At 44.3% G+C, this 24570-nt stretch overlaps 2 protein-coding genes across 12 annotated transcripts in view; one reads left to right on the top strand and one right to left on the bottom strand.

Annotated features, from left to right (window-relative positions):
• Positions 1–2391, top strand: part of PHACTR1 (phosphatase and actin regulator 1) — a gene marked incomplete at its 3' end in the record, with an annotated part of 241570 nt that extends 239179 nt beyond the window's left edge. For all 8 annotated transcript variants that reach the window (XM_081918227.1, XM_081918226.1, XM_081918229.1 and 5 more), the window contains one exon: positions 653–2391. In XM_081918227.1, the coding sequence (XP_081774353.1) occupies positions 653–668 (16 nt within the window). The remainder of the gene's footprint in view (positions 1–652) is intronic.
• LOC309373793 (TBC1 domain family member 7-like) overlaps positions 1–21085 on the bottom strand; it is a 40260-nt gene extending 19175 nt beyond the window's left edge. Inside the window, exons 1-10 of one of the 4 annotated variants that reach the window (XR_014170169.1) lie at positions 21061–21085; positions 19168–19287; positions 15867–15947; positions 15366–15553; positions 14424–14561; positions 11518–11663; positions 10895–11024; positions 9128–9231; positions 7358–7413; positions 3999–4062 (exon numbers count right to left, since the gene is read on the bottom strand). Coding sequence is in view for 1 of the 4 variants with exons in the window: in XM_081918328.1 (XP_081774454.1) it covers positions 9145–9231; positions 10895–11024; positions 11518–11663; positions 14424–14561; positions 15366–15553; positions 15867–15947; positions 19168–19279 (882 nt within the window). In the remaining 3 variants the exon portion in view is untranslated. Of the gene's footprint in view, positions 1–2976; positions 4063–7318; positions 7414–9127; positions 9232–10894; positions 11025–11517; positions 11664–14423; positions 14562–15365; positions 15554–15866; positions 15948–19167; positions 19288–21060 lie in introns of those variants that run through there. The other 3 variants (XR_014170171.1, XR_014170170.1, XM_081918328.1) reach the window with 3 other exon arrangements.
• Positions 21086–24570: the final 3485 nt, after the last annotated feature.

Genomic DNA, 24570 nt, shown 5'->3' with positions numbered 1-24570 from the left:
TAATATGTGTATGTGTTGTTTTTCTCTTGTGGCAGATGAAGGAGCTCTTATGAGAGTGAAATACTGTGTAAAATAAAAGACCCCGGGAACCTCTTATGACATATTGCAGTGTAGTTCACACAACAGTTGCACGGTAGTTTTATGTATGAATGACTCTCTGGTGGAGGAATATAATTGAGGATTCTTAGAATGTGCAAGTCAGCTAGGACAGTCACAGTGGCTTTGGGTAGAATTAACCTCTTACATTCCCAGGAAGACAACCTGGCAGTCCTTCTGCTACCCAGTTCTTCCCCAACCTGGTGCCCCACAGATGCTTTGCACTACACCTTCCGTCTGCCCCAGCCAGCATGCTGATGGTAGTTTTACTTCAAAATGTCCGGTGGGCACTAGGTTGGAGAAGGCTGCTATATGCCATCCCACCTATCAGGATGAATTGTTGAGAGGTCTTCATTCCCACAGCAACTCCCAACTCACTTCTCCATGGTTCGCAGGACTGTTGAGGGATTAGGTTTTTATTGGATATTTCAGACCCAAAGCTCTGTCATGATTCTGAATGTTTGGAAAAAAATATGCAACCATCAAATTGGTTGACTCATTCAAACACAACTGGATTTACTTTCTTTTCCTTCTCTGTCCCCTTTTTTAATTTTAGGTTTCATAGACCATAGAAATTGAGCACTCCACCATCTTCAAAACATATCTGGAAAGAACCATAAGTGCTGGTACCATTCACTTCTCTGTTAATGTACAATGTAAATTTCCTGGACTGCCTTTTTAAAAACCAAGAAGAGGAGGAAGACGACGACAACAGGAAAGCTTGTGTTTTCCTGTACTTGGTAGAACTACATCATGAGACATGTTGGGACAACTTTCAGCAACCGAAGCCACCCATGGCAAGAATTGGGCCTGGAGTTGGCACTCATATTCGAAACTCTGCTGTGTGGATTCCCCATCCTCATCCAAGATCAGCCGTTAATGCATCCCGTCTTCCTTCAAGCATCTCCCATCTGACTCCAGAGAAAGCTGAAGGCAGTTGGTGTTGGGCATAGACCTGCTGGATAAAAGCTCAGACAAGGCCTACCATCCTTCTGGGTCAACACTTTGAGCAAACACTTCTTTCTGTTTGAGAGCACCTTAGAAAGATGCGGGGGAAGGCCAAGACCCGCTCAGAGGATCTACCTATCTTTGACACTTCACAAGAATCATCCCTGGAGGATCTCTTGGCTGGCTGGCTGGCTGTCACCCATTTGTTTTGTGAGGGAAACACCCAGAAGATTCCTTGTCACCCATCTCTTTCATTCAAGTGACCCCCCTCCCCCCTTTGCTGCAAAAAGTGATGTTTTGAAATTGTTGCCGATTATTACAGGGATATTCAGTAACATGCTTATTACCTTTACGGACAGAACGAGTCAGGATGCCTTTTGCCCTGCTTGGTAACTTCCTGCTTTCATTTACACCTGCATAAAGAGGCTGGATGGCAGAGCAGCTCTGCCAGTTAACCAAATTGATACAGCACACCAACTTTACTTAGATGCTGCAGGTTCCGTAAGGTGTGCAATGCAGAGAAGAAAGGAGCTCAAGATCATTGTAGGGTCAATTTTGCTCTGTGCGCATGGATACGTTTATTTTTTACTAGCTGGGATTTCTGTTGTGTAGAACAGTACCTGGTGTAAATAACAAAGTATGTTGTCATGAATATCCCAGCATGATACTGAGAACCAAAGCATTTGGATTAGATTTGGGGAGGGGTTTTTTTGTTTTGTTTTGTTATTAAGGCATTGGCTCTTCTCGTTAATAGGATGACCCTTGCACATTGGATAGCGTTCCAGATGCCTGTCTTTGAAAGCACTTTGGCTAAGCCCACCAATTTGATGCCTCCTGGTAAGGAACCCCCACTCTCTTTCAGCAGCTGAGCCCTGAGCATGCCTCTCCCAAGCGAAGTTCACTTCTCACACTTTTCCACTGGTGTTAAGAAGTTTGTATAGGGCAGCATAACTTTTCTTTTTGAACAGAACACTTGGTAACCTGCATTTTCTCCTCACCCCGTGGAAAAGGCCCTCTCTCTTCCTCAGCCCGAGTCAAATAAAAGCAGGCCTATTTAGTGGTGCACTTTTTTTAGCTGAGGAGGCTACACTGGGGTGACAAGGCATTCCCCACCATCACTGGGCACCACAGCTAGTGGGTGGGCACAATGCTGTGAAAAGCTTTTACATATTACAGATCCTCAGTACCTTGTGGGGTAGGATGCCAGGGGATTCACAAGGTGTGGTTATGGGTCTGTTTTCTTCATTGAAGCACAGGGCAAGGCTCAGCATTCTGTACTGAGTGGCTTGGAGGACACACTAGGGGTCGATTTACCTGCTGGTTTATCCCCTGTGTGCCTTCCAGTTAAAAATACAGATTATGGTTACGGTTACAAACCAGACAAGGTAGAACATTTCCTCCTAACAATAAGATTGCCAAATTCTGTGCAAGTGAAACCACTTATTCTGGTTTTACTGTGATTTGTGATGCAATTGGTTAAAGAAGTATGCTGAGTCTTTCCCCACATTTCTGCCAACATTAATTTCCAAGTGAGCTGGGCCATCAGTTTAGCACTTAACACATGCAATTGGGGAGCCTATTCACAATACAAGTCTTGTAGCTTTTCAAGACCTAGCGCTCAGCCCAATGTTATCCACGTGCAAAGGAGCATCTTCCAGAGCTAGTACAGTGGCACTTCTTTGAAGATGCCCCCTTGCCCTACATTAAGATATATGGGAGTGACTACATACTGTGTTGCCGTTGTGCCCATAGGTACATTTGGAAATAGATGGGTCCACTCTGCTGACCCTTAACGGCTTCCTTTACTTGCATGCAATGGGCTATTGCATGGAACATTGAATTTGCTTGCTTTCTGCAGGCAGGCAGGTTCCTAGCAGGCTTGCGTGTGCAAAACACCAGTGTCCCTACCATGCAAACAAAGAAAGAAGCCAATTATTGGATCAAGGCAATGCACTGTATTCACTTCCAAAAAGTAGCACTAAACAAATGGATATTTATTTCCCCCTGTAACATAGAAATGGATCTAGCGAAACTTTCATTTGAAAAATGGCTTACTTTTCAAGCCTGCTTAATGCTTGTCTTGCCTGGAGCAGAGCCATTCAGCTGTTCCCCTAGCACAGTGATCACAGGTGACGGGAAGTGTGCACTCCACTACAAATGCCTAATGCAACGCTTTCCCTCTGAAATCTATGGAGATGGGCTTTACTGTCATCCTGCTTCCATTCATTTCAGCAGGGGTTGTTGCATAGATGTCTCATTTATTTCCCCTAGCATGAGCAGTGAACTTTTGCATTCACTTAAATATGCCTCTATGATTCACATGCAGATGAAGGTTATCTCTCGCACAGAGCTGCAATTTCTCTTGCTGCATGGACAAAAACCATTTCCTCCCTCCCTCAAAATCTGTCAAAGGGTAGTGATTTGAAAAAGGGCACAGATGATGTTGCTGCATATGGCAAACAGGGTTGAAAATTGTTCCCTGCGCCTGCCTGTTCATCCAGCCAAACTTTATTCTTGTGTGAACAGAAAAGCAAGGGAAGGGTACGCCTGAGCATCTCAGTGGTTCTGGAACCAGTGCATTTTCCAGTTACTCTCCAAGTCAAGTGTATGTACATAGTTTTGTCTTTGTATAGGAGTGAATGTGGTGACAGTCAAACCTGTGATCTTCCAGTATTGTAATTTAACAGATTATGGCTGTATGGGGGGGAAAGTAAAAACCAGAACAAAATGTAAATACCTAGAGGAAACACTAAAACTAAATCTCTACATCCTAGGGTTTTTGTACATATTGAAACTGCATGGTATTTAAATTGTCTCTGATGTATGCAGTTTCTTAAAAAAAAATCATTTTAAAAGAAAAAACGTGGTCTTTTTTTCCTTGCCTGCTATTGATTCTACAGTTATTTATGATGCAGGGCTGCAAGCTGCACGAAAGTGCCATCTAATTTATTTACCTCGAATATGCTGCCTTCCTTCCTGTTTAGGTTTCCAGGCCACTAAACAGCAACTTGAGTCTCACTACAAACAATAAACAACAACAAACCAGAACCAACTGAATGCTGAACAACAGCATGATAGTGGCTAAAAGCTCAAAGGGGCCCTTTCTCTGCAGAATTGCTCCCTCTAGCATGCAGGAAACGTAACAAGGAACACAGATAACCAGGAAGTATAAATCAGCATCGTTTGAGTGGCTGGCAGAGGAATCCAAACTATAGGAAGCCAGAGTAATATATGCCAAGGTAAATTATGCTGGTGTAATCTTACACACCATTTTTTGATTTGGAACACCCTTTCTGCCAGTGTAACCTGCTAGGTCATGTGACAGAGCCAAAAGGAGCCTGGAAAAGGGGCAAGTCTCGCCTTGCCGCCGCCACCACCCACACTGCTTTTTCAGGAATAACTCTGGCTTTGGCTGCCCCAAAGCAACACTGGTGTAACTCTGACAGAACCTTATTATCAGTGCCATTTTCCTAGAAAAAGAGGTGCCAGAGCTCACCACATGGGCTTCTCTTAGAATGGCAATGGCACCCACCTGAGAGGTGCCAGAGTTGAGCTCTGGTGAGCTCCAGCTAGGGGAGAAAAGCCCTGCTTCTTATTATAACAAGAAAATTTATAATTTGTTCTTTCTAAATGAGGCAAGGCCTTTCATTTTATGAAAGAGAGCAAGAAAACCCGAAACACTATAGTTATGGCAATCAGTGCACTATTTCAAAAAGTGAAAATCTAGCTTTTTTTTCTTCAAGGTTTTGCAAAAAAAGCCAGAAAGTTTCTGAATATATGGCAACCCTAGATTCTACATACCGTATTTTTCGCGCCATAGGACGCACCGGACAATAGGACGCACCTTGTTTTAGAGGGGGGAGAACAAGGGGGAAAAATTCTTCTGCTCTCTGCCCAGCGCCCCTTCAGCGAAGCGGCAGGAGGCTCTGCGCAGAGAGTGGGAGAATTTTCCCCCTTTTGTTTTCCCGTTCTAAAACAAGGTGCCGTTTAAGGTGCGTTCAGGCGGCTACCTTCGAAGCCTGGAGAGTGAGAGGGGTCGGTGCGCACCGACCCCTCTCGCTCTCCAGGCTTCAGGTTCCTTTCGACCTGCTCTTTGGGGCTGGCAGGGGAAGCCCACCACCAGCCCCAAAGAGCAGGTCAGGGAGCAGCGGCCATAGGCGCGCGTCACCTCTCCAGCCGGGAGAGCGCACGCGGGGCTAAAGCAGCCCCCCGCAACCCTCTCCCGGCTGGAGAGGTGACGTGCGCCTATGGCAGGAGCCTCCATAGCCGAGCGTCACCTCTCCAGCCGGGAGAGCACGCGCGGGGCTAAAGCAGCCCCCCGCAACCGTCTCCCGGCTGGAGACGCGGGGCTGGGGCGGGGGAAGCCCGAGCTTCCCCCTCCCCCAGAACGGGACCCAGAGCCATGCCGAAGCTGCGCGCAGCTTTGGCATCGCTCTGGGAGCTTTCGGGGCTGGGGGAGGAGGAAGCCCTCCACCAGCCTCCAAACCATGTCGGGAGACAGCGGGAGGGCGCGCTGCGCCTCTCCCGCTGTCCCCCGAGTTTGCGGGGCTGGCGACGGGGAGGAGCAGGCTTCTTCCCCCCGCCAGCCTTCTAACCAAGTCGGGGGACAGCGGGATGGCGGCGTTCCGGCTCCCCGCTGTCCCCCGAGCCTGTGGGGCTGGTGGTGGGGCTCTCCTGAAGCCTGGAGAGCGAGAGGGTCGGTGCGCACCGACCCCTCTCGCTCTCCAGCTTCAGCGAAAGCCTGCATTCGCACCATAGGACGCACACACATTTCCGCTTCATTTTTGGAGGGGAAAAAGTGTGTCCTATGGTGCGAAAAATACGGTAACTAGTTGGGTCTCTACCAAAAGGCTTACTAGCTTTCATCACCTCCCACCCCTAAACACGAAACACTTATTGATGAAAGAACATGCCACAAACTGAGTAACACAACGCACAAAAGGAAAATTCTCTCTGCAATCTTATTCTTTGTACATACAACAGGGTGATTAGATATGAACTTTCCACTGACATTTAAATGGCGGCGTTTGATTGACTTCTAGACACTGCAGAAGGCTTCTTGCAGCCCTTAAAAAAACATTGATCTAAAATTGCTATTGTTCGTGTGAAAAGTTCAGCACAGCTCGTTTATCTCATCGCATCAACTTCAAGTAGCACCAGCGTGCCACAGAGGAAAAGGTTTGGGGGTTTCTGGGGATTTTTTAATAGTCTGGCACCTGAGCTTTAAATAGTGGTTTACAGCTGTGCGTCTCAGCATTCATGCACTAACTGACACGGTTGATGGAAGACGGTTAATACCAACATCAGTCAAAAATAAAATAGGGATTTTATCAGAAAGCAACTACAGTGGTACCTCAGGTTAAGTACTTAATTCGTTCCGGAGGTCCGTACTTAACCTGAAATGGAGCCCAATTTCTGTTCTCATCCTGAAGCAAAGTTCTTAACCCGAGGTACTATTTCTGGGTTAGCAGAGTCTGTAACCTGAAGCGTACGTAACCCGAGGTACCACTGTACTGACCACATTCTCTGCCATATTAAAGTAATCTGCGGTCGAAGCACACGGATTGGGAGAGCTGAGCATTCTGCAAGACTGACAGCTTCCCAAATTAATAAAGCAGAAGGCTGAAATGGGGGGGGGGAGGGTGTCAATATTCTGCTAGCATCGTCTAAAATGGGCACAGTTGCTACCCTGCATGCTTCAGCTGGTTAACCAGTTAGGAGTAATAATGGGTTATATAACACTACTATTGTATGAAAGTACTAACATTCTGAGGAACATCAATATGGAGGTAAGCACAGAGGACTGGGACACCATTAAAGTTGACAAGTGGGTGGGATGGTGGAAAAGACTCTTTCCAAACACAAAGGGTACAGGAAACATGAGGCTGGTTATCTAGGGCACCCTTCCCCAAGCTGCTGCCCTGCGTAAGTTTTGGATTTCAACTCTTGTGCCAGATAGGAGCTGTAGCTCAAACACTGTCAAGGCACACAGGGAGCAAAAGACTCAGCCATAGGGGGAACACTTCTCCTTGCTGCGTAAGGTAAGAGAACAGAGTGGGCAAAGGAAGCGAAGAGAATAAAGGAGCTGTTGAGTGAACATTCCTCTACTTAAGTCACAACTTTCCACATCACTAGGCAAGGCAACTAAATTTTTAAACAATTTAAAATGAAAAGCAAACCATGATGCAAGGAAGAGCAGCACAGAGGGACCTTTTGAAAGGCAAAGGAACCTGGCATTTTATTTTAGTTAAAAGGACATCACGTACCAAGCCTGTGAGAATGAGTATTTTATTGTCAGTGCTTAACTGCCTACCAGGATTGGAGGGATCTCCCAGGTTGGCTGGTGATGGTTTCACATGCTGGGTGGATCTGAAAAGGGAGTAGAAAACCAAAGTGATCATGGGATTTGGAGCAACACTGCCAAAATGAAAAGTTGTGTCCTCTGAGGAGACTCAAGTTTAGAAACATGGCAATAAACCAGGGTCATGATTGAGGTGTAGAAAGTGAATGGAGAAAAGGCTTTGCTCCTGCTTCATAATACCAGAACCTGTAGTCCAATGAAGCTGAAGGCTGGGCAATTCAGCACAAGCAAAGAAGAGGTACTTCACCACACAGTACATAGTTGAACGATGGAATTTGCTCCCACGTTGTGGAAATGATGGCCACTAGATTGGATTGACTTTAAAATCAGGCTAATTCATGGGTACCAATGGCTACGAGTCCAAATAGCTATATACTGTCTTCAGGTTCAGAGCCACTACACCTCTTGGTCCTGGGGAACAGCAGCAGGAAGGAGAAGTTGCCATCATATCCTGCTTGCAGGCTTCTCACAGCCATCTGGTGGACCACCAGGGCAAAAAGAATGCTGGACTGGATAGGTCTCCAGCCTGATCCAATTGAGATAATCTTTTAAGTTCACAGTATCAAGCTGTTCAGAGGGCCGGCAGAACTGACAGGGATGCCCCCACATCATCTAACTCACAGAGTGCCCCCCGCCACAGGTCTGTTAATCCCAAAACTAAAAACCAGATCAAAACGGCTCAAGAGCAGTGCTGTTTTTCTAGAAAAAGAGGTGCCGGAGCTCACCATGAATGCCTCCCTTGTTCTCTTATAATGGCAATAGCGCCCACCTGAGAGGTTCCGGAACAGAGTTCCGGTGAGTTCAGGCTCAAAAAAAGAGCCCATGTCAAGAAAATAAGGATAATTCAGAAGCCTACACAGTAGTCATCACCAGCACCTAGTTTAAAAATTATGTATTTTGGACTCTCTAGTTCCAGCCAGGAGCTACCACTGAACACGATTTCTACAAACAAACAAACAAATCAGGGATCAAATTTTGAACTAAACATATCCCAAGGACCAAAAGGACCTGACACCCCTAAATGTGAACAAGGCACATGCAAAGAGCTCTAATCCCTTCTGCCCCAATAATCAACCAACAGAATGACTCTGTTATGTACCTTGAGTTGCCTCCTCCTATTTCCCACTCTTGGACTGCAAAGGTAAAAGGCGGGAAGCTCTGCCAAAGCTGCTTTCTGTTCATTCCAGTGCAGTGGGGAAAGAGGATCCGTATGCTAGGAACCTCGGGAGGTAGCCCTGGAGGCAAGGCCTGTGCGGCCAGTTTCCTAACCCTATGGGAGGACCTTGCAAAGATCTGAAAATCTGCAACAGGGTTTTAAGAGGCAGCTCCTGTTCAGGAGAACATCTCAGTTTAACCAGATTTCTTGAATTAAAGCCAAATTAGTGCCATGAGGAATGAGTGAGAGAAAACCAGGCAGGAATCTATTCCAGAGAGTAAAAAAGAAAAAAGTCCTTCATTATGGCTCCTGTTTTGCACACCCCATAAACAAGGTTACTTGGAAACAAATCCAACTCAACTGATATAAATGAGACTCTACTTGCAGGCAAGGTGTTGCAGACTTCAGATGACTTAAAACCACCCTTTCTAGATATAATTATACACTTCCATCAGATACGGTGGTAGCAATTTTATTGCTCCCCCATCTCCTTTGTTAAAATAATTTTAAGTAGGTTTTGTTGAGGAAGGAAGGACAAAGAGAAGGCAAATGAAATAAAAGTGTACCGGTGGGCAGCATGGTCTCAGACTGAATGTGCAGGGGTCCCACAATGTTTGTGCCACAGCTCAATCGCTTTGCTCACTATTGCATCCGTGTTATCTTGAGGTATCTACAAAAGATAAAAAGAGATATTCAGTTTGAGGTATTCCAGTACTTCAATATCTCAGGCAGCAAACCTAAAGGCAGCTAAAGACCAGTCACTATAGGATTGCTCTTCCAAACTCCTGCCATATCCATTCACGCCAATTGCTAACCACGCACACAGAGCACACTCTTTTGCTTGTTTAGTTTCAAGTAACAAGTAGCTCCCTTCATGCAAACAGTTTGGTGTGGGGAGGAATTGTCCCCTATTAGTAAAGTGAAAGGAGAACTTTCCTTGCAAAAAAAAAGGTCCAAGCGTGCATCAGAGCACACCTGGAAATCCAGACTGGGTCATCCACATCAAACAATTCCACTCTTTATTTTCCTTTCCGTTCCTGCATCAAGGATATTCTCTTTCCCCCCAACACTGATGAAAATAGGAATGCGTGTGCATGGAATGGCCACTCATGCCAATACAAAAAGATAAACTGGCTTGATGCAGCATTGTGGTCTGTGAACTTGTTTGACCACGTGGTGGGTTTGGGGGGGAGTCGCAAGGTCAAGTTAATCCTGCAACCTGCTTAAATGTAGCCAACGAGTTCTATTTATTTAAAACATTTATAGCCCGTCTTTTCTCAATAAGCCTAAAGTGGCTAGCAACAGAATTTAAAATAACATCTTAAATGGTTTCTTAAATAAAATTAACAACAAATAAATAAAAGAAAGCAGCTGTAAGGCATTAAAACAGCAGAGAGAGAAAGGAGAGAAACCCACAAAACTGCTGCTAAACATAACTTAACCAAAGCTACTCGGAAAGGCAGTGACTATTTATGGCTCAAAAGTGCTCCTATAAAAAGGAATGTTTTGGCCCATCTTATGCAAATCCATGGGAGGGGAGTGTAGTGGGAGGTGCTGTTCAGGTAAGAATGAGTTCCAGAGCCCGGCTCAGCCACTGAGACAATCCTCTCCTTTCCCCTCAGACATCAAGACAAACCATGGTCTGTTTTTATATCTGAACCTAGATCACTTTACAAAACATGGATACAGTGGTGCCTCGCAAGACTAAATTAATCCGTTCCGCGAGTCTCTTCGTCTTGCGGTTTTTTCGTCTTGCGAAGCATGGCTATTAGCGGCTTAGCGGCTATTAGCGGCTTAGCGGCTATTAACGGCTTAGCGGCTATTAACGGCTTAGCGGCTATTAACGGCTTAGCGGCTTTAAGAAAAAGGAAACAAACTCGCAAGACGTTTCGTCTTGCGAAGCAAGCCCATAGGGAAATTCGTCTTGCGGAACGACTCAAAAAACAGTAAACTCTTTTGTCTTGCGCGTTTTTCGTCTTGCGAGGCATTCGTCTTGCGAGGTACCACTGTACTGAAGCTGCCACGCAGGCTGTGTTTTGTGCTAAATTTGGTTTGTTATGTCTGAATTCAGAAACCATTGTTAAAGTCTTACATTTGGAAGCTCAAACCAAACTATGATTAGCATGGATCATGGTTTGATGCCATGTCTGAACTGTGCCTTTTAAAATTTTGCAAACTTTTAATTGCAGCTCTTGAACACTGGGCAAAATCTCAGTTGATTTCTCTCGCAACCACCTCTCTCCCCCAAAAATCTGATACACAAAACAAATCCTTTATTTGGGGGGGGGAAGTTCCTGGGGGGGCAGTATATTAGTGCGTGGAAGAGTACTTACATTTTCCAAAAACTGTTGAATCTTTCCTGCGCTATTCAAGGCCATCAACTTCATTTTAAAGGTTAATAAAATCTCAACAGCAACGAAGACCAGAATTTTGCAGGAGCCGCTAATAACTTTGTCCCAAACCCTAGAAAAGACAGAGTCATAAAAACTGCATGCCTACAATTTTATAGCTATAATTTATATTTAGTACTGAAGTGTTGTTTTTTTCCTTTCCTGACCAAAATAGTATCTCAGTCATGGCAGGACCGAGACATTTAGCAGCAAATGACAACTCACACTTCCACCCTTTGGTGCAAGATGCAGGGAACACAAAATGCCAAAGTTTGCATCACTCCCTATATAACCTTAACTGTCAGGTTTTAGAATGTCAAAAAGTCCTGACTTGTCAAAACATATTCATGCAACATTCCTGAGTTTGGAGGTGAGGTTATAGGTATCTTGCAGCTAACATGCTCCATTTATAAAAGTACTCTACAGCATCGGTCAGGGGAGAGGGAACACTACTCAGGAGTTTGTGGTATTGTGGGTTGTAGGCTAAAGATGGACAACAGATTATTTTCAAGGATGCTACAGTGATCTGATTGATGCAAGATGGGCGGGAGAGGAAAGATGCTTACCTTTGTAAGCTGGATTCAGGTAGACAACCTGCAAAACACTTTCTAAACCAAAGATTGTAAGGAAGATGGTCCATTGCTGAACACAACTTGAGATGCGTTAAGAGTCCGCTGTCTTCAAGGCTCAGGTACTGTTCCAAAAGTTTTGGCTGCAGAATAAATGTCAAGAGAAGTGATAAAGTATATCAATGTCCATAAATAAATCTCACTATCATAGGGATTTATAGCAAGAAACCACAAGCAGCAAGGCACCTTAAAAAAAGAAGGGGGAAAAAGATTCAGCATGACACACTGTGAAAAATGTCATGTCAGATAATGTTCTTCAAAGGTCAGATCCAAAATGTAAGGCTCACTAAACATTTCCATATTTATTGATTGTGAGGCTCCAAAAAGAGTATATACTGAATAATTTGAGACTTCGTAACAATACAGCAATTCTTAATTTAGTAAAAAAGGAGACAGATGGGGAAGGAAACAGCACATACTAGGAAACTGTCATCATCAGGGAGTTTTTACCTGCTCTTCAACCTTATTGGGTGGCTTTTCAGCATTTTACATGCATGATAGACATTAGCCCACATTCCCAAAACTATAGAGTTCAGACATGGCAATGTTGACATTATATATGTGTGACATTATAAGCACAACCCTTTCACAAATAAGAGGAAGTCCAGATTAAATGAAAAGGGAAAAAATTATGGGCTTTCATTTTGACCACAGCAATGTGTGGACACCGAAACAAAAAACTGGGGTTCATAAGCAGCACTGGTTCCACAGTAACTTCCCATCCAGAAATACTCTATTATTTTGAATGACACTGACACACACACACACACACACACACAGTTTTCTTCACTTCGGTAAACAGTTCTCTCTGGACACCTTTTGGACAAGGTTAGCAATTAATTAAACATCTGCTTGTTTATTTTCATTTGTTCGTCTTCAATTATATCTGAATATTTTACTATAAATATGATTTTATTAATAATTTAAAGAAATTCAGAGAGGACTGGCACCAGTGAGAAAAAACTGGCTCTCTATGTCATATTTTATGTAAATCTGCCTCCTGTTCCCTTCTCCTTAAACTGCAGCATATAGATAGATAGATAGATAGATAGATATAGATAGATAGATAGATAGATAGATAGATAATAATAATTTTTTTATTAATACCCCGCCCTCCCCAGCCAAGGCCGGGCTCAGAGCGGCTTACAAGCAATAATAAAAACAAGATGAATGATTACAACTTAAAAACAAAAATAAAATACAACATTAAAATAATGGAACATTAAAATATTAAAATGTAGCCTCATCGCAGGAGGAGAAGGAAAAGAAAAAAGAAAGAGAGGGAGGGAATCAAATTGGCTCCAAGCCAAAGGCCAGGCGGAACAACTCTGTCTTACAGGCCCTGCGGAAAGAAATCAGATCCTGCAGGGCCCTGGTCTCATGAGGCAGAGCGTTCCACCAGGCCGGAGCCACAGTTGAAAAGGCCCTGGCTCTGGTTGAAGCCAATCTAACTTCCTTAGGGCCTGGGACCACTTTTTATATATATCTGAAAAAAATCACTTATTCTTCATTAGTTGAAAGAAATTGACACATGCCCCTATTTCCAAGTGTCTTCAAAAGTGATGGGAGTGGACATCCCAGGAGGTCCAGAGGGAGACAACAGTAGGATGGGCCTTTTCTGTGGTGGCTACCCCACCTGTGGAATGCTCTCCCTGGGGAGGTTCACCTGGCGCCTTCATTACATATCTTTAAGTGCCAGGCAAAAACATTCCTCTTCTCCCAGGTCTTTGGCTATTTGAACCATCTATGGCCTTTTAAACTGTGGGCAGTATTGTTTTTGTTTGTTATTGTGCTATGTGTATTTTTTGTGTTTTTATACTGTAAACAGCACTCTGATCTTCGGATGAAGGGCATATAGAAAGTTTATTTTAATCATCATCACCTAAGGAAAGTTCAAGCCAAAGTGTTTTCCTATCAAATCTTATTTATAGATATTGAAAAATTATTTCTATAAACTTCTCTTTCTATTAAAGCATGGAGCCTGGCATCCGGTTTGAATGGGAAAAGAAAGGAATGAAGGCAGTTCTGCAGTCATTTGCATCATTGCTGCTGAGAAACAAGGGACTGGCCTCATTCATTCAGTGCAAGAACAAAGCTGAACCCCTTCCCTGTCAAAGGGTAGCAGCCTAAGACTCTTAGGCAGGGTGGATTTGATTTAAATCAATTTGATTTAAATCACAATTTAAATCACTAGTCAGTAAGACTACATTTAAATCTTTTTTTTACAGAAAGACTCATTCTTGCTGGTATAATCTTAATATTTACAATCAGATGAAGGTTTCATTTTTGGAATAATAAAATTTCAGAAGTGGGTTTGCCGCTTGTGCAAGTGCAGAAGCGTTCTGCAGCGCCGCGTGCGTGTACAGAGGGGGTCCTCTGGTTACAGAATTTTCAGGATACGGCCGGACCTCAGGAACGGATCCCGTTTGTAACCGGAGGTACCACTGTACACACAACTGAATATATGCCAAAACCTTGACTGCATTCTTTGTCATCAGCATTCCAATCCCTGTGATATTTATTAGAAGTCTGTTGACCACATTGGCTGGGAGATGGCAGCCTAGCTACATCTCTAGGGCTACAGATTAGTCAGCCCTGAGCTACCCACTAGTCACTGCACTGCTGTTCTAGAAACTTGCACTGCATTTCCCTCGTCCCCTCCAAAAAAAGAATCCAGAGCATAATTCAGTTTCCAAGTCCACACAGGGTATTTGTGCAAGAGCTTGTCAGAAACAGCAACAACATAGAAGATGTACAACTTCTATACTGTAATCTCACTATACTGTTCCTGTGTGAATAGATGAATGCAGATATGTAGATATGTATGCATATAATATTCTTACCAGCTGTGGTATTGAATCCTTGTACTTATTGTTCAACTGGTTCACAAAGCTACTGATGAGCCAATAACAATCAATGTGATCTTCTACCATTTCTTCCATAGCTTTAGCAATGGCAAGGAATACCTCGTCCTCAGCTTCCTGGAACGCAAAGCAGCCACGGCATGGGATTATCAAGAGGCAACACATTCACGGAACAGCATGTTCCAGTCAACTTTGTTATTTGACAACATATAATAATTTTGCTCCTCTGTTATAAGGTGCCACCATGTTCTGTTATGTGCTAAAACAGGGAGGACAAAGTTGCAGCACACCAATATATTTCTGGACTACAACTCCCATCATCCATGACCATTGAAAATCCTGGCTGAGGTTTATGAGAGTTAGTCCAACAACAAAATCTGGTGAGCTATAGGTTCCTCATCCAAGTGTTAAAGAGGGCTAATTATACCTTCTCCAGAGAGTTTATATGACAGGGATTTGCTTCCCATTCAAGGTAACCATACTGAGGGATATTTTCTCAGCAACCCAATCCTACTGTGGCTGCTAACTTCCAGCTTGGATGTCTGCCACTAACTACAAGGGAAATTCATTCTGTGACATGCCCTAGATCAGGCACCCCCAAACTCGGTCCTCCAGATGTTTTTGGACTACAACTCCCATCATCCCTAGCTAACAGGACCAGTGGTCAGGGATGATGGGAATCGTAGTCCCAAAACATCTGGAGGGCCGAGTTTGGGGGTGCCTGCCCTGGATGGTACCAGAACGTGCTTTCCCTAAGCCCTGTTTACAGTATCTCTGGTTAAGCCTGAATTTGACCTCTCAAGATACTGCAGTTCATGTGGCCACTATACAGTTTCTTCACTCTAGCAGAATTTCAGATGGAAAAGATTTGGGCCTTCATACAAAGGAGTATTGTCGAGGGCAAATTTCAGCACGACTGACCGAAGAGAGAGATGGATTCCGAGGAAGCTTTCCCGACTCCAGCTGGTATATTCGGAGGAAAACTTCAACCTGTGGGGTAGAATCCTTGATAAAGCGAATTACTCGGAGCGCATGATGCACGTCCTTATACTGCTCCTTTCGGCATCGCATCACAAACCCGTGAGATTCATGGTGAGGAGGAAGAATTCCTGGAAAAAGAAGAGAGAGAAAGGAGAACTAGGTTTGCATGTACTTGCACGTTGCGGTGGAAGGTTAGATCTTCTGACAGCAGTTGTTGTTTTTCTCTGATCAACTAAGTACTATAAGCCATGGATACAAGGAATGCTCAAGAACTTAACAAATACGCGAGCATTAACTAGTCCTGTCCCCGATGTCATGCAAAGGCTTCTTCAATGGAGCATTCAAAGCATGGATTGGCTTTCATTACCATTACACTAAGCATATGTCCAAAGCTGCCCTTATGTTGCTAATGAAAAATCTGCTTTCCCCATATCATCTTACCTAGAAGCACCTTCCACACAAGGATCCGATACATGGATGGGAGAGGAAACCTCTGACTGAATGTGCAGAGCTTCTCAATATCTGTGAAGGGGGTTTTAAGAACAAACACCATTTTAGAACTCGAACGGAGTTATGAAGCATCTCTTCATAACTGACGCCAACCAGGACACATCTGTAAGTGTACAGCACCAATCATGCTTCTAGGAGGCATCAAAGAATCATTCGGGCTTTTCAAGATTAACAAACCCAATTTAAAACACGTGCTTTTTCCACTTTTAGTCCTTTTGCAAAATAAAAACCTATATTCAAAAGATTTATGGTAAAGGGTAAAATAGTTTGTAGGAGTTTTTGGTTGACTCATCAGCTGCTGTCAATCAAAAGTAATTAAATTTGAAACCACAAAATGGGTGCCTTTTTGAAATACAGTGGTACCTTGAATGGCTTGGCTCCCGAACAAATCGACTCCTGAATGCTGCAAACCCAGAAGTAAGCGTTCCTGTTTGCAAACATTTTGTGGAAGCCAGACATCCGACGCAGCTTCCACTTGAGTACAGGAAGCTCCTGCAGCAAATCAGAAGCTGCGCCTCCGTTTTTGAACCATTTCAGGAGTTGAATGGACTAAGTTTGAGAACCAAGGAACCACTGTACCGGTGAAGTGTAATAAATAAATGATAATTGAACAAACACAAAATTAGTTGCTTTTAAAATGAAGCCATCTTTAGTGTATGTGTGTGTGTGTGTGTGTGTGTGTGTATTTATACACCTGCACATAAATACACACATATACTGTTTATACACACACACACACATACATATACATATATGCATTCTCAACTTCAGTAACCCAACAGAACTAATAACTAGTACAGTACCTGTTTTTTAAACAAAGAAGTATCCCCCAGACATGTGAAATCTGCGACTGGACTACAACTCCTATAATCTCTGACCATTGGTCATATTGGCTTGGACAAATGGGAGCTGGAGTCTCAGAGCAGTTGGAAGTTGCCCACTCCTACTGTACAGTGGTGCCCCGCAAGACGAATGCCTCGCAAGACGAAAAACCCGCAAGACGAAAGGGTTTTTCGGTTTTTGCGACGCTTCGCTAGACGATTTTCCCTATGGGCTTGCATCGCAAGACGAAAGCCCATAGGGAAATCTCGGGGACCTTTTTTTAAATGCTGGCGGTGGGGAGCAAAGCCTTTTCCCCCCCTCCGGACTTCAGAAGAGGTCCAGGAAGGCCGGCGGGGGCGAAAGGCTTTGCTCCCCACCGCCAGCATTTTAAAAGCGGTCCGGGATAGCAGGGAAGCGCTTCCCGCTATCCCGGACGGCTTTTGAAGGCAGGCGGGGGAAACAAAGACTTTTGCCCCCCGCCCGCCTTGGGAAGAGGGACCTCTTCCCAAGGCGGGCGGGGGGCAAAAGTCTTTGCCCCCCCTGCCTGCCTAACCGGGGGCTTTTAAATCGCCCCGGGACTGTCCGGGGCGATTTAAAAGCCCCCGGACGGCTTTTGAAGGCAGGCGGGGGGGAGCGCTGCCTTCCCGCTCTCCCGGAAAGGCAGGCAGGGGGGAGCAAAGACTTTTGCCCCCCGCCCGCCTTGGGAAGAGGGACCTCTTCCCAAGGCGGGCGGGGGGCAAAAGTCTTTGTCCCCCTGCCTGCCTTCCCGGGGGCTTTTAAATCGCCCCGGGACAGCTGAGAATTCCTCCGCTGTTCCGGGGCCATTTTAAAATGCTGGCGGGCGGCAGCGAAGGCTTCGCTGCCGCCCGCCAGCATTTTAAAAGCCCCCGGGACTGTCCCGGGAAGGCAGGCGGGGGGGAAGCAAAGACTTTCGCCCCCGCCAGCCTTCAGAAGAGGTCGGGGGACAGACTGTCCCCAGACCTGGTCTGAAGGCGGTTCGGTTTCCATAGGAACACATTAATTGATTTTTAATGCATTCCTATGGGAAACCATGCTTCGCAAGACGAAAAACTCGCAAGACGAAAAGACTTGCGGAACGAATTAATTTCGTCTTGCGAGGCACCACTGTACTACCATACAAGTCATGGCTTCACCCAAAGAATCCTGGGAACTGTAGTTTGGTAAAGCTGTTGAGAATTGTTAGGCGACCCATATTCCCCTCACAGAATGACAATCCCCAGAACAGTTTAATGCTTAATTCCTTTTTCCCTGGGAACTCCGGGTATTGTTGTGTTATACTACTATTTAGATAGCGTCTTTCAGTTTTTTAAAAAATAAACGCGAGTAACAAAGAATAAGCACACAAAATCGAATACAAACAATACAAATTATAACAATTCAAAATTAAAAAAATAGCTTATCAAAAGTATTAAAAATCAAATACATCTGGCTTCCTTCAAAAAGGGCCAAGGGCACTCCCTACAAAAAGATGTTAGATGTGTGTGTGTGTGTGTGTATTTATACACATGCACATAATTATAAAGAGTAAGCACAAAGAGTAAGGCAAACTAACTACTGTAGTTTCTAGAATTCTTTGGGAGGAGTCAGGACTGTTTAAAGTGGAAGTATACTGCTCTAAACGTATAGTGCAGATAGGTCCAGAATCCTTTTCCATACAGTTATCTCAGGGAAAGCTGGAAACAGAGGAGAGATCATTCACATTAAGTCTTAGGTTACGCTCCACATGTTGTGAGAGAACAGAATGTTTTGTGTGAACTAACAAACATTCATTCACACACAAGTGTGTGTGTATCTATTCCATTCCCCAAAAAGACATCACATAATCTTCAATTCACACAAAATATTCTGCCTTAGAGGAAAATGAGAAATGTTTCCATGCCCTTCTGGGTAGAATATACAGACTGAGGCTGAGTGTAAGCCAATCTGGGGGAAAAGCAAAAATTACTGAGGCAATGGGATAGACAAATCTGTCAATTCCCTCAATTTGTCATTGTTCCAATCCTGAATTCACATTTCTGATGCAATTTGTGATTTTTTTTATTATTAAAAATATCCCTATGAAAATTCAACATTTTGGTGCAAATTTCTCCTAATGAAAAAACATTATACATGCAGTTTGTAAATATGCAGTTTTGCATGGAATCTTCTCTAAGATGCATTTTTGTACACACAGCTTAGCTAGAGAACCGCACTGCAAATTTTGACAAGTGCAATGTGTTTCAATTCACATATTGTTTTGGAAAGTGCAAACTTGACAAGTTTGCCTTTAAATGAGAAGCAAGCCTCACTGGGTCAAACGGGCTTTTCCTTCAAGTAAACATGCACAGGCTTGCAATTAAGTGAGCTCTAACAGAATGTGTGATATAAAATGGTCTTCTACCAAGCATACCAAGCCGATCATCTTTCAGAAGAATTTCCAGTGATTTCTTTTCTTCAACACCACGAAATCCTACTTTTTCATAATACACCGATCGGAAATTTCTCTGAGGATCTTCAGCCATGTTTCAGTCTGTGGGGGAAAACAGATCATTAATCATGATGGCTTGCAAAAAAATAAAGTATTATTATGACTACAAAACAATGAAAAGTGCAGTGTTCCTTTTTCAGAGCTTCAACAGTGCAGTGTGGACTCTTCCCCAGTTTTCAGGCTTCCTTTCATGGTCCAAGCTCCCCTCCATGACCACTGCAATGCAATGCAGGAATATTTTACATATTATAAACATACTTAGAAATAGATTTTCAGGTGCCTCTTGAAGACTTTTTCCTGGCAACAGTCCTTTGTAGCTGTTTAATTATTTTACCAGCCAGTCACTTTAATGATTATCTGCCCTGTTTTAAATTGCATTTTGTTTTAATCTTATACATCGCCTTGAATTTTAATACAATCTATGGTTTTAATTTTGTTTTAAATGTATGTGCTGCTGTGTTTTCCACTGCTTTTACTATACATCACCTTGGTACAATTCTATGGAATGCAGCTAATAAAATACTATTTTTTTTACTAATATTTTATGTTATGGCATTATAAAAATACTTTTGTGTGTTTATAAATACATAATTTGAAGCTAGAAACTTCCTGAACAGCAGCTATATCCAAAAGTGATCTGTTGCAGCAAAAACAAAGAGGTTTTTGTCACCTTAAAAGGCTATTCATTTTATTAGAAGTTTTTGGGTTCTAGAGTAATGCATCATAAATGTGCCAGAATGCAATCCTAACCATATCTATTCGGACGTAAGTGCTATGGAATTCAATCGGGCTTACTCTCAAGTAAGTGGGGTTAGGATTGCAGCTGCACAGAGCTGTCACATCCAGGCAGCTGCAAAACATGAGTGTTATGTCAGCCTGGAGCGTGTGTGTGTGTGTGTGTGTGTGTGTGTGTGTGTTGGGGGGGGGGAGTACAGTCCCCTGGCAACTTAAGTAAGTTTACAATTTCATAATGGTGTAATCGTTTATAGGCAAAGGGTCTAGTGCATTGTGTGCATGGAGCTTACTTATTGAATTTGCCAACGTGAACAGTTAACAAGTTTAAATGTCTGTTTTCAACAAATCTGAGGCAAAGCTTATTAAAAATCTAATGCAAAGTGGCCATTCCTCCACACTGCAAAAAAGCTCACTAGCATCTTAAAACCTTCCTTACTTATTTCCTCAGAAGAGAAACGTTTCAGCCAATATCCACCTACAAAAGGTTGATATGTAAAAAAATTATCATGAAATTAAGTACAAGGAGATACTAGATGCTTTTGAATCTCTGGCTACAGGACAGAAAAGTGAGGAATGGAGGAACTGGGATGCTTCTTGGAGGATGAGGTGGAGTGAGAGAAGATGGGTTTGTAAACACTTGGGAAGCAGCAAATGAAGGCAGCGGTGCAATAACAGGTAATATATTTGCAAGAGAAGACGTTTAGGTTTGAAAGTGTGGCCTGTGGCTCAGTGGCAGAACGTTTGCTTTGCAAGCAGAAAATCCCTGGTTCAGTCCCTAAGCATCTCCAGGTACTGCAGGGAGAAACCCACGTCTGAAACCCTGGTCCCTGCCACTCATAATATGAGCTAGGCGGGTCAAATGCCTGATAGTGCAGCAAAACAGTCTGAATCATAGGATCACAGAATTGTAGAGCTGGAAGGGACCATAAGGGTCATCTAGCCCCACCGCCTGCAATGTAAGAATATTTTGCAAGCCTTGGACTAAGACCTGAAAGGCCTGGCTTCGAATCCCTACTCAGCCATGAAGCTCGCCATGAGTGACCTTGGACCAGTGGCTGCTTTCCTCTCAGCCTAACCTACCTCACTGAGTTGTTGTGAAGATAAAACTGGGTGCGGATGGGGGGGGGGAGAACCACGTCCCCCACCTTGAAGGAAATGTTGGTATGGAAATATAATAAACAAACGAATGAATGAACGCTGCGAGTATAGGAAGTAAGGGGCGTCAATACGCTACAGGAGATGAAGGAGTGCTGGAAAAAAAATATAGACGATGGTGGGTTGAGGGAAGCAGGTAAGAAGGCAGCGGCCCAGAAATGGCACGTGGGACCGGGGAGCTGACAAGAACGGGTGATGCACGTGAGGAGGAGGAGAGCGCGAGGAGGGCTGGAAAAAGCGGCGGCCAGCTTGGGCACCAGAGGGAGGGAGAACCCCGGGCCACCGCTATAGGAACCGGCCGGGTAGATGCAGAAGAGGGAGGCGGCAGCGGAGGCGGCGCTCGAGGGTCGTCAGGAAAGCCGAGAAGGAAGCAGGGAAAGGGGGCGAGGCGGGTGGAGCCGGAGAGGGCGCTCGGCCGCCTCGCCCAACCCGACGCGCAAACCTGCCTGTGTAGAAGGGGCCGGCGGGCAGCGCGGAGCTCGCTCTCTGCCAAGGCCGCCGCGACCGGCCAAGCGGCAACGACGCCTCGGCGCGAGGGAGCTCCGCCCGGCTCGGGCCGCGCAGCCGCCGGCCCGCCCAGCCAAGGGGTGGGGAAGGGGAGGAGGAGGAAGAAGTCGCGGCGGCGGCGGCGGCCTCGGAGGCCCTAGAGCCGCTTGTCTTTCCCAACCCTGAGGCGCGAGCAAACTTGGCGTGCGTAATATTGCTACTGGGATTTTGTTGCACTGGAGACGCATCGGACTGAAACAGCCTCATCCGACCTAGGAGTCTTCAATTTGTAGCCCCAAAAATCTGGAGGGCACGAGGTTGGGGAAGGGTAGACTAAAGGTGAAAACCTTGCAGGATATCGCTTTGACTAATCCTTTTACTGGCCTACTATTTCCACGATGTAAGTTTAAACCTGCTTATTTATGAGTAAATCCTACCTAGTGCAATGGTATTTACTCCCAAGGAGTAAAAAGTGGGCCACTTTTTAACTGTTCTAGACAGCAAATTAGGATTTCAGATCGCTTGCCTACCCAAAACACTACTCACCCGATTTTGCTAATACCACTGGTCCAGCAACACAAGGAGCAAAAGTGGCAACCCAAACTATAAAGACACCTGTCACACTGACAGCATACCAAGTGGATCTCAGTTCTGTTACAAGCTGCATTGCTGCTGAAATTTAACCATCTGCAGCACAGCCCTAAGCAAACTTTCCTGGGGCTGGCTGGGCAAAGCCTACGGCTGTATGAGGCCCTTCTCTCAATGTATATGAAATGCCTGCCCCATAGAAGCCCTCCTAGTCTTGTCTAGATGCTGTTTTGGGGAGGCTGCTTGATGTTTTATAATCCATGTCCACAGTTTGGATACCAAGGCACGCAGGTGCCTTATTTAGATGCCTAAAGCTGCAGTTCTATATAACACTTTCCAGGGAAATAAGCCCTATAGGTTTTCCTTTACATCTTAGCAAACATGAATAGTATTGCCCTGTAAATAAGAGGCCCAGTGGTTGGCTATTCTTAAATGTATTATTACGTTTCAGAAAATCATCCTGTCACAGTCTTCATTTTACTTTATTTTTAAAACAAACCTGCTACATTCTTTTTTGTTACAAAAAGAGCTGGGGTTGTTCTGTTCAAAAGCTTATGAGGCTTTTGCTTGAAAGAGACAATAGGTGGCAGACTTGGATCAGCTTTTCTTAAGTCTGCAATGAACAGAACATGTTTAGGTGGCAGCTGTTGCTCAACCCATTATGGACTCCTGCTGCTGTAGCAAACAGGTTTTATTGCTGTCACAAGATTCATAGGCTGGCACCCAAAGAGCTGCTTAGGCATGCCTATGTACATCTAATACGTTGAGGAGGTTTTTTTTTGGGGGGGGGATTTCACAACCCACTTGGGGCAGGGAGGAGGCGGACAAACTGCTACCCTCATTTTCAAACCTGGTTTGGGAGAGGAATAATCAATAAATGCAAGTCCCCCTGGTACACATAGAAATAGTTGCATCTGGTACAACTCAAATTAACCCTCATATTTTTTATTTTAGAAGTTCCTCACAGAGAGGCATTATTCTGCCTTAGTGGCAGAATAACATGACAACCCATCCAGAAAGTTATTAAAAGGTACAGAAAGGTATTGCAGACAAGAGAGAGAACATAAAGTTGGATGAAATTCAGTCCCAAAGGACACCCTGTAATCTGCAGCTAAAGCCCAATCTTAAACATGCACACCTGCAGGTTAATCAACATTGGAATCAATAGGACTCATTTCTCAGTGAACACAGGTATGGACTGGGCTGTAAGAAGTATTGCCACATTTCCCCATCCCCTTGAGAAAAGGCCCCAAGCTTTCAACAACTGCATAATGGGTAGAAGATAAAAGCTCAGAAACATATATTGCACTGGGATGGCAATCCTAAATCTTAACTGCCATTATCTTCCAGATAATATTTTATTATAATTTTATAGCCACATATTTTACTGTTTGCTTCTGTTGTGGCCAGATCTTTATTCATTTCTGTACTAAGAGCAAGTACGTGTTTTTGTGTGTGAGAGAGAAAAGGGTGAAGCAAGGTTAACTTCATCACACACAATCCCTTCGGATTTGCTCTCATTTCTGGCTAGTGTTCTTCTCCTAATTAGCTGCTAATTAGGTAATTGGGCCTAGTTCCACACAGCCCCTCTGGCAACTTTCTCCAAGATGAAGCCGCCTCTTCCTGTGTAGACTGAGGGTGTTTTTGCAGTTCCGCAGTCTGAATTTTGCTGTTGTTCACATCCAGAGCAATTCAATATACAATTCAAAAAATTTAACACACACACACCCATTTCCTAGAATATAACTAAAACATTAACTCATATGCAGGCAGCATGGGGGCTGCTTTTAGTGTTGTATATGAAGGAAACATACAGTACTAATATGTCTGTGCCACTGTAGATAAAGGCATTAAGATAGCTAACCCAAGGTTTAAACTATAAAGGATACCGTGAGTTTTAGTTCCAAAAATCGGATGTGTACTGTACACTGAGCTGTAATCGTCTAGGCATTACAACCTTAATTTGGTTTAATACTCATTCCCCCCTTCCCAGGGAACCTTGGAACTACCCTTGTGAGGTAGGTCAGGCAGAGAGAGACTGTGGCTGACTCAAGGTCACCCAGTGAGCTTCCTGGCTAAGGGGATTTGAGCCGAGAACACCCCATAGCTGTCAACTCTCAGATTTGAAAAGAAGGGATCAGCAGCCTCGAAAACAAGGGATCAGCAAGCTCACCTGTCCCGGAGACAGTCTACGGGATATCTAACAATCCAGGGTAGCAGTGGGAAGCAGCGGGAAACGGTGCTGGAATAAGGGAATTTTCCACAAAAAAAGGGGAAGGTTGACAGCTATGGACCACCCAGATCCTAGTCTAGCACTCTAACCACTGGAACACACTGGCGAGATTTGCTAGCGGGGATGTA

Source organism: Podarcis melisellensis (assembly GCF_964234715.1).
Source record: "Podarcis melisellensis genome assembly, chromosome: 7".
NCBI classification, from domain to species: Eukaryota; Metazoa; Chordata; class Lepidosauria; order Squamata; family Lacertidae; genus Podarcis; species Podarcis melisellensis.
This window is presented reverse-complemented; position numbering and strand designations above follow the sequence as displayed.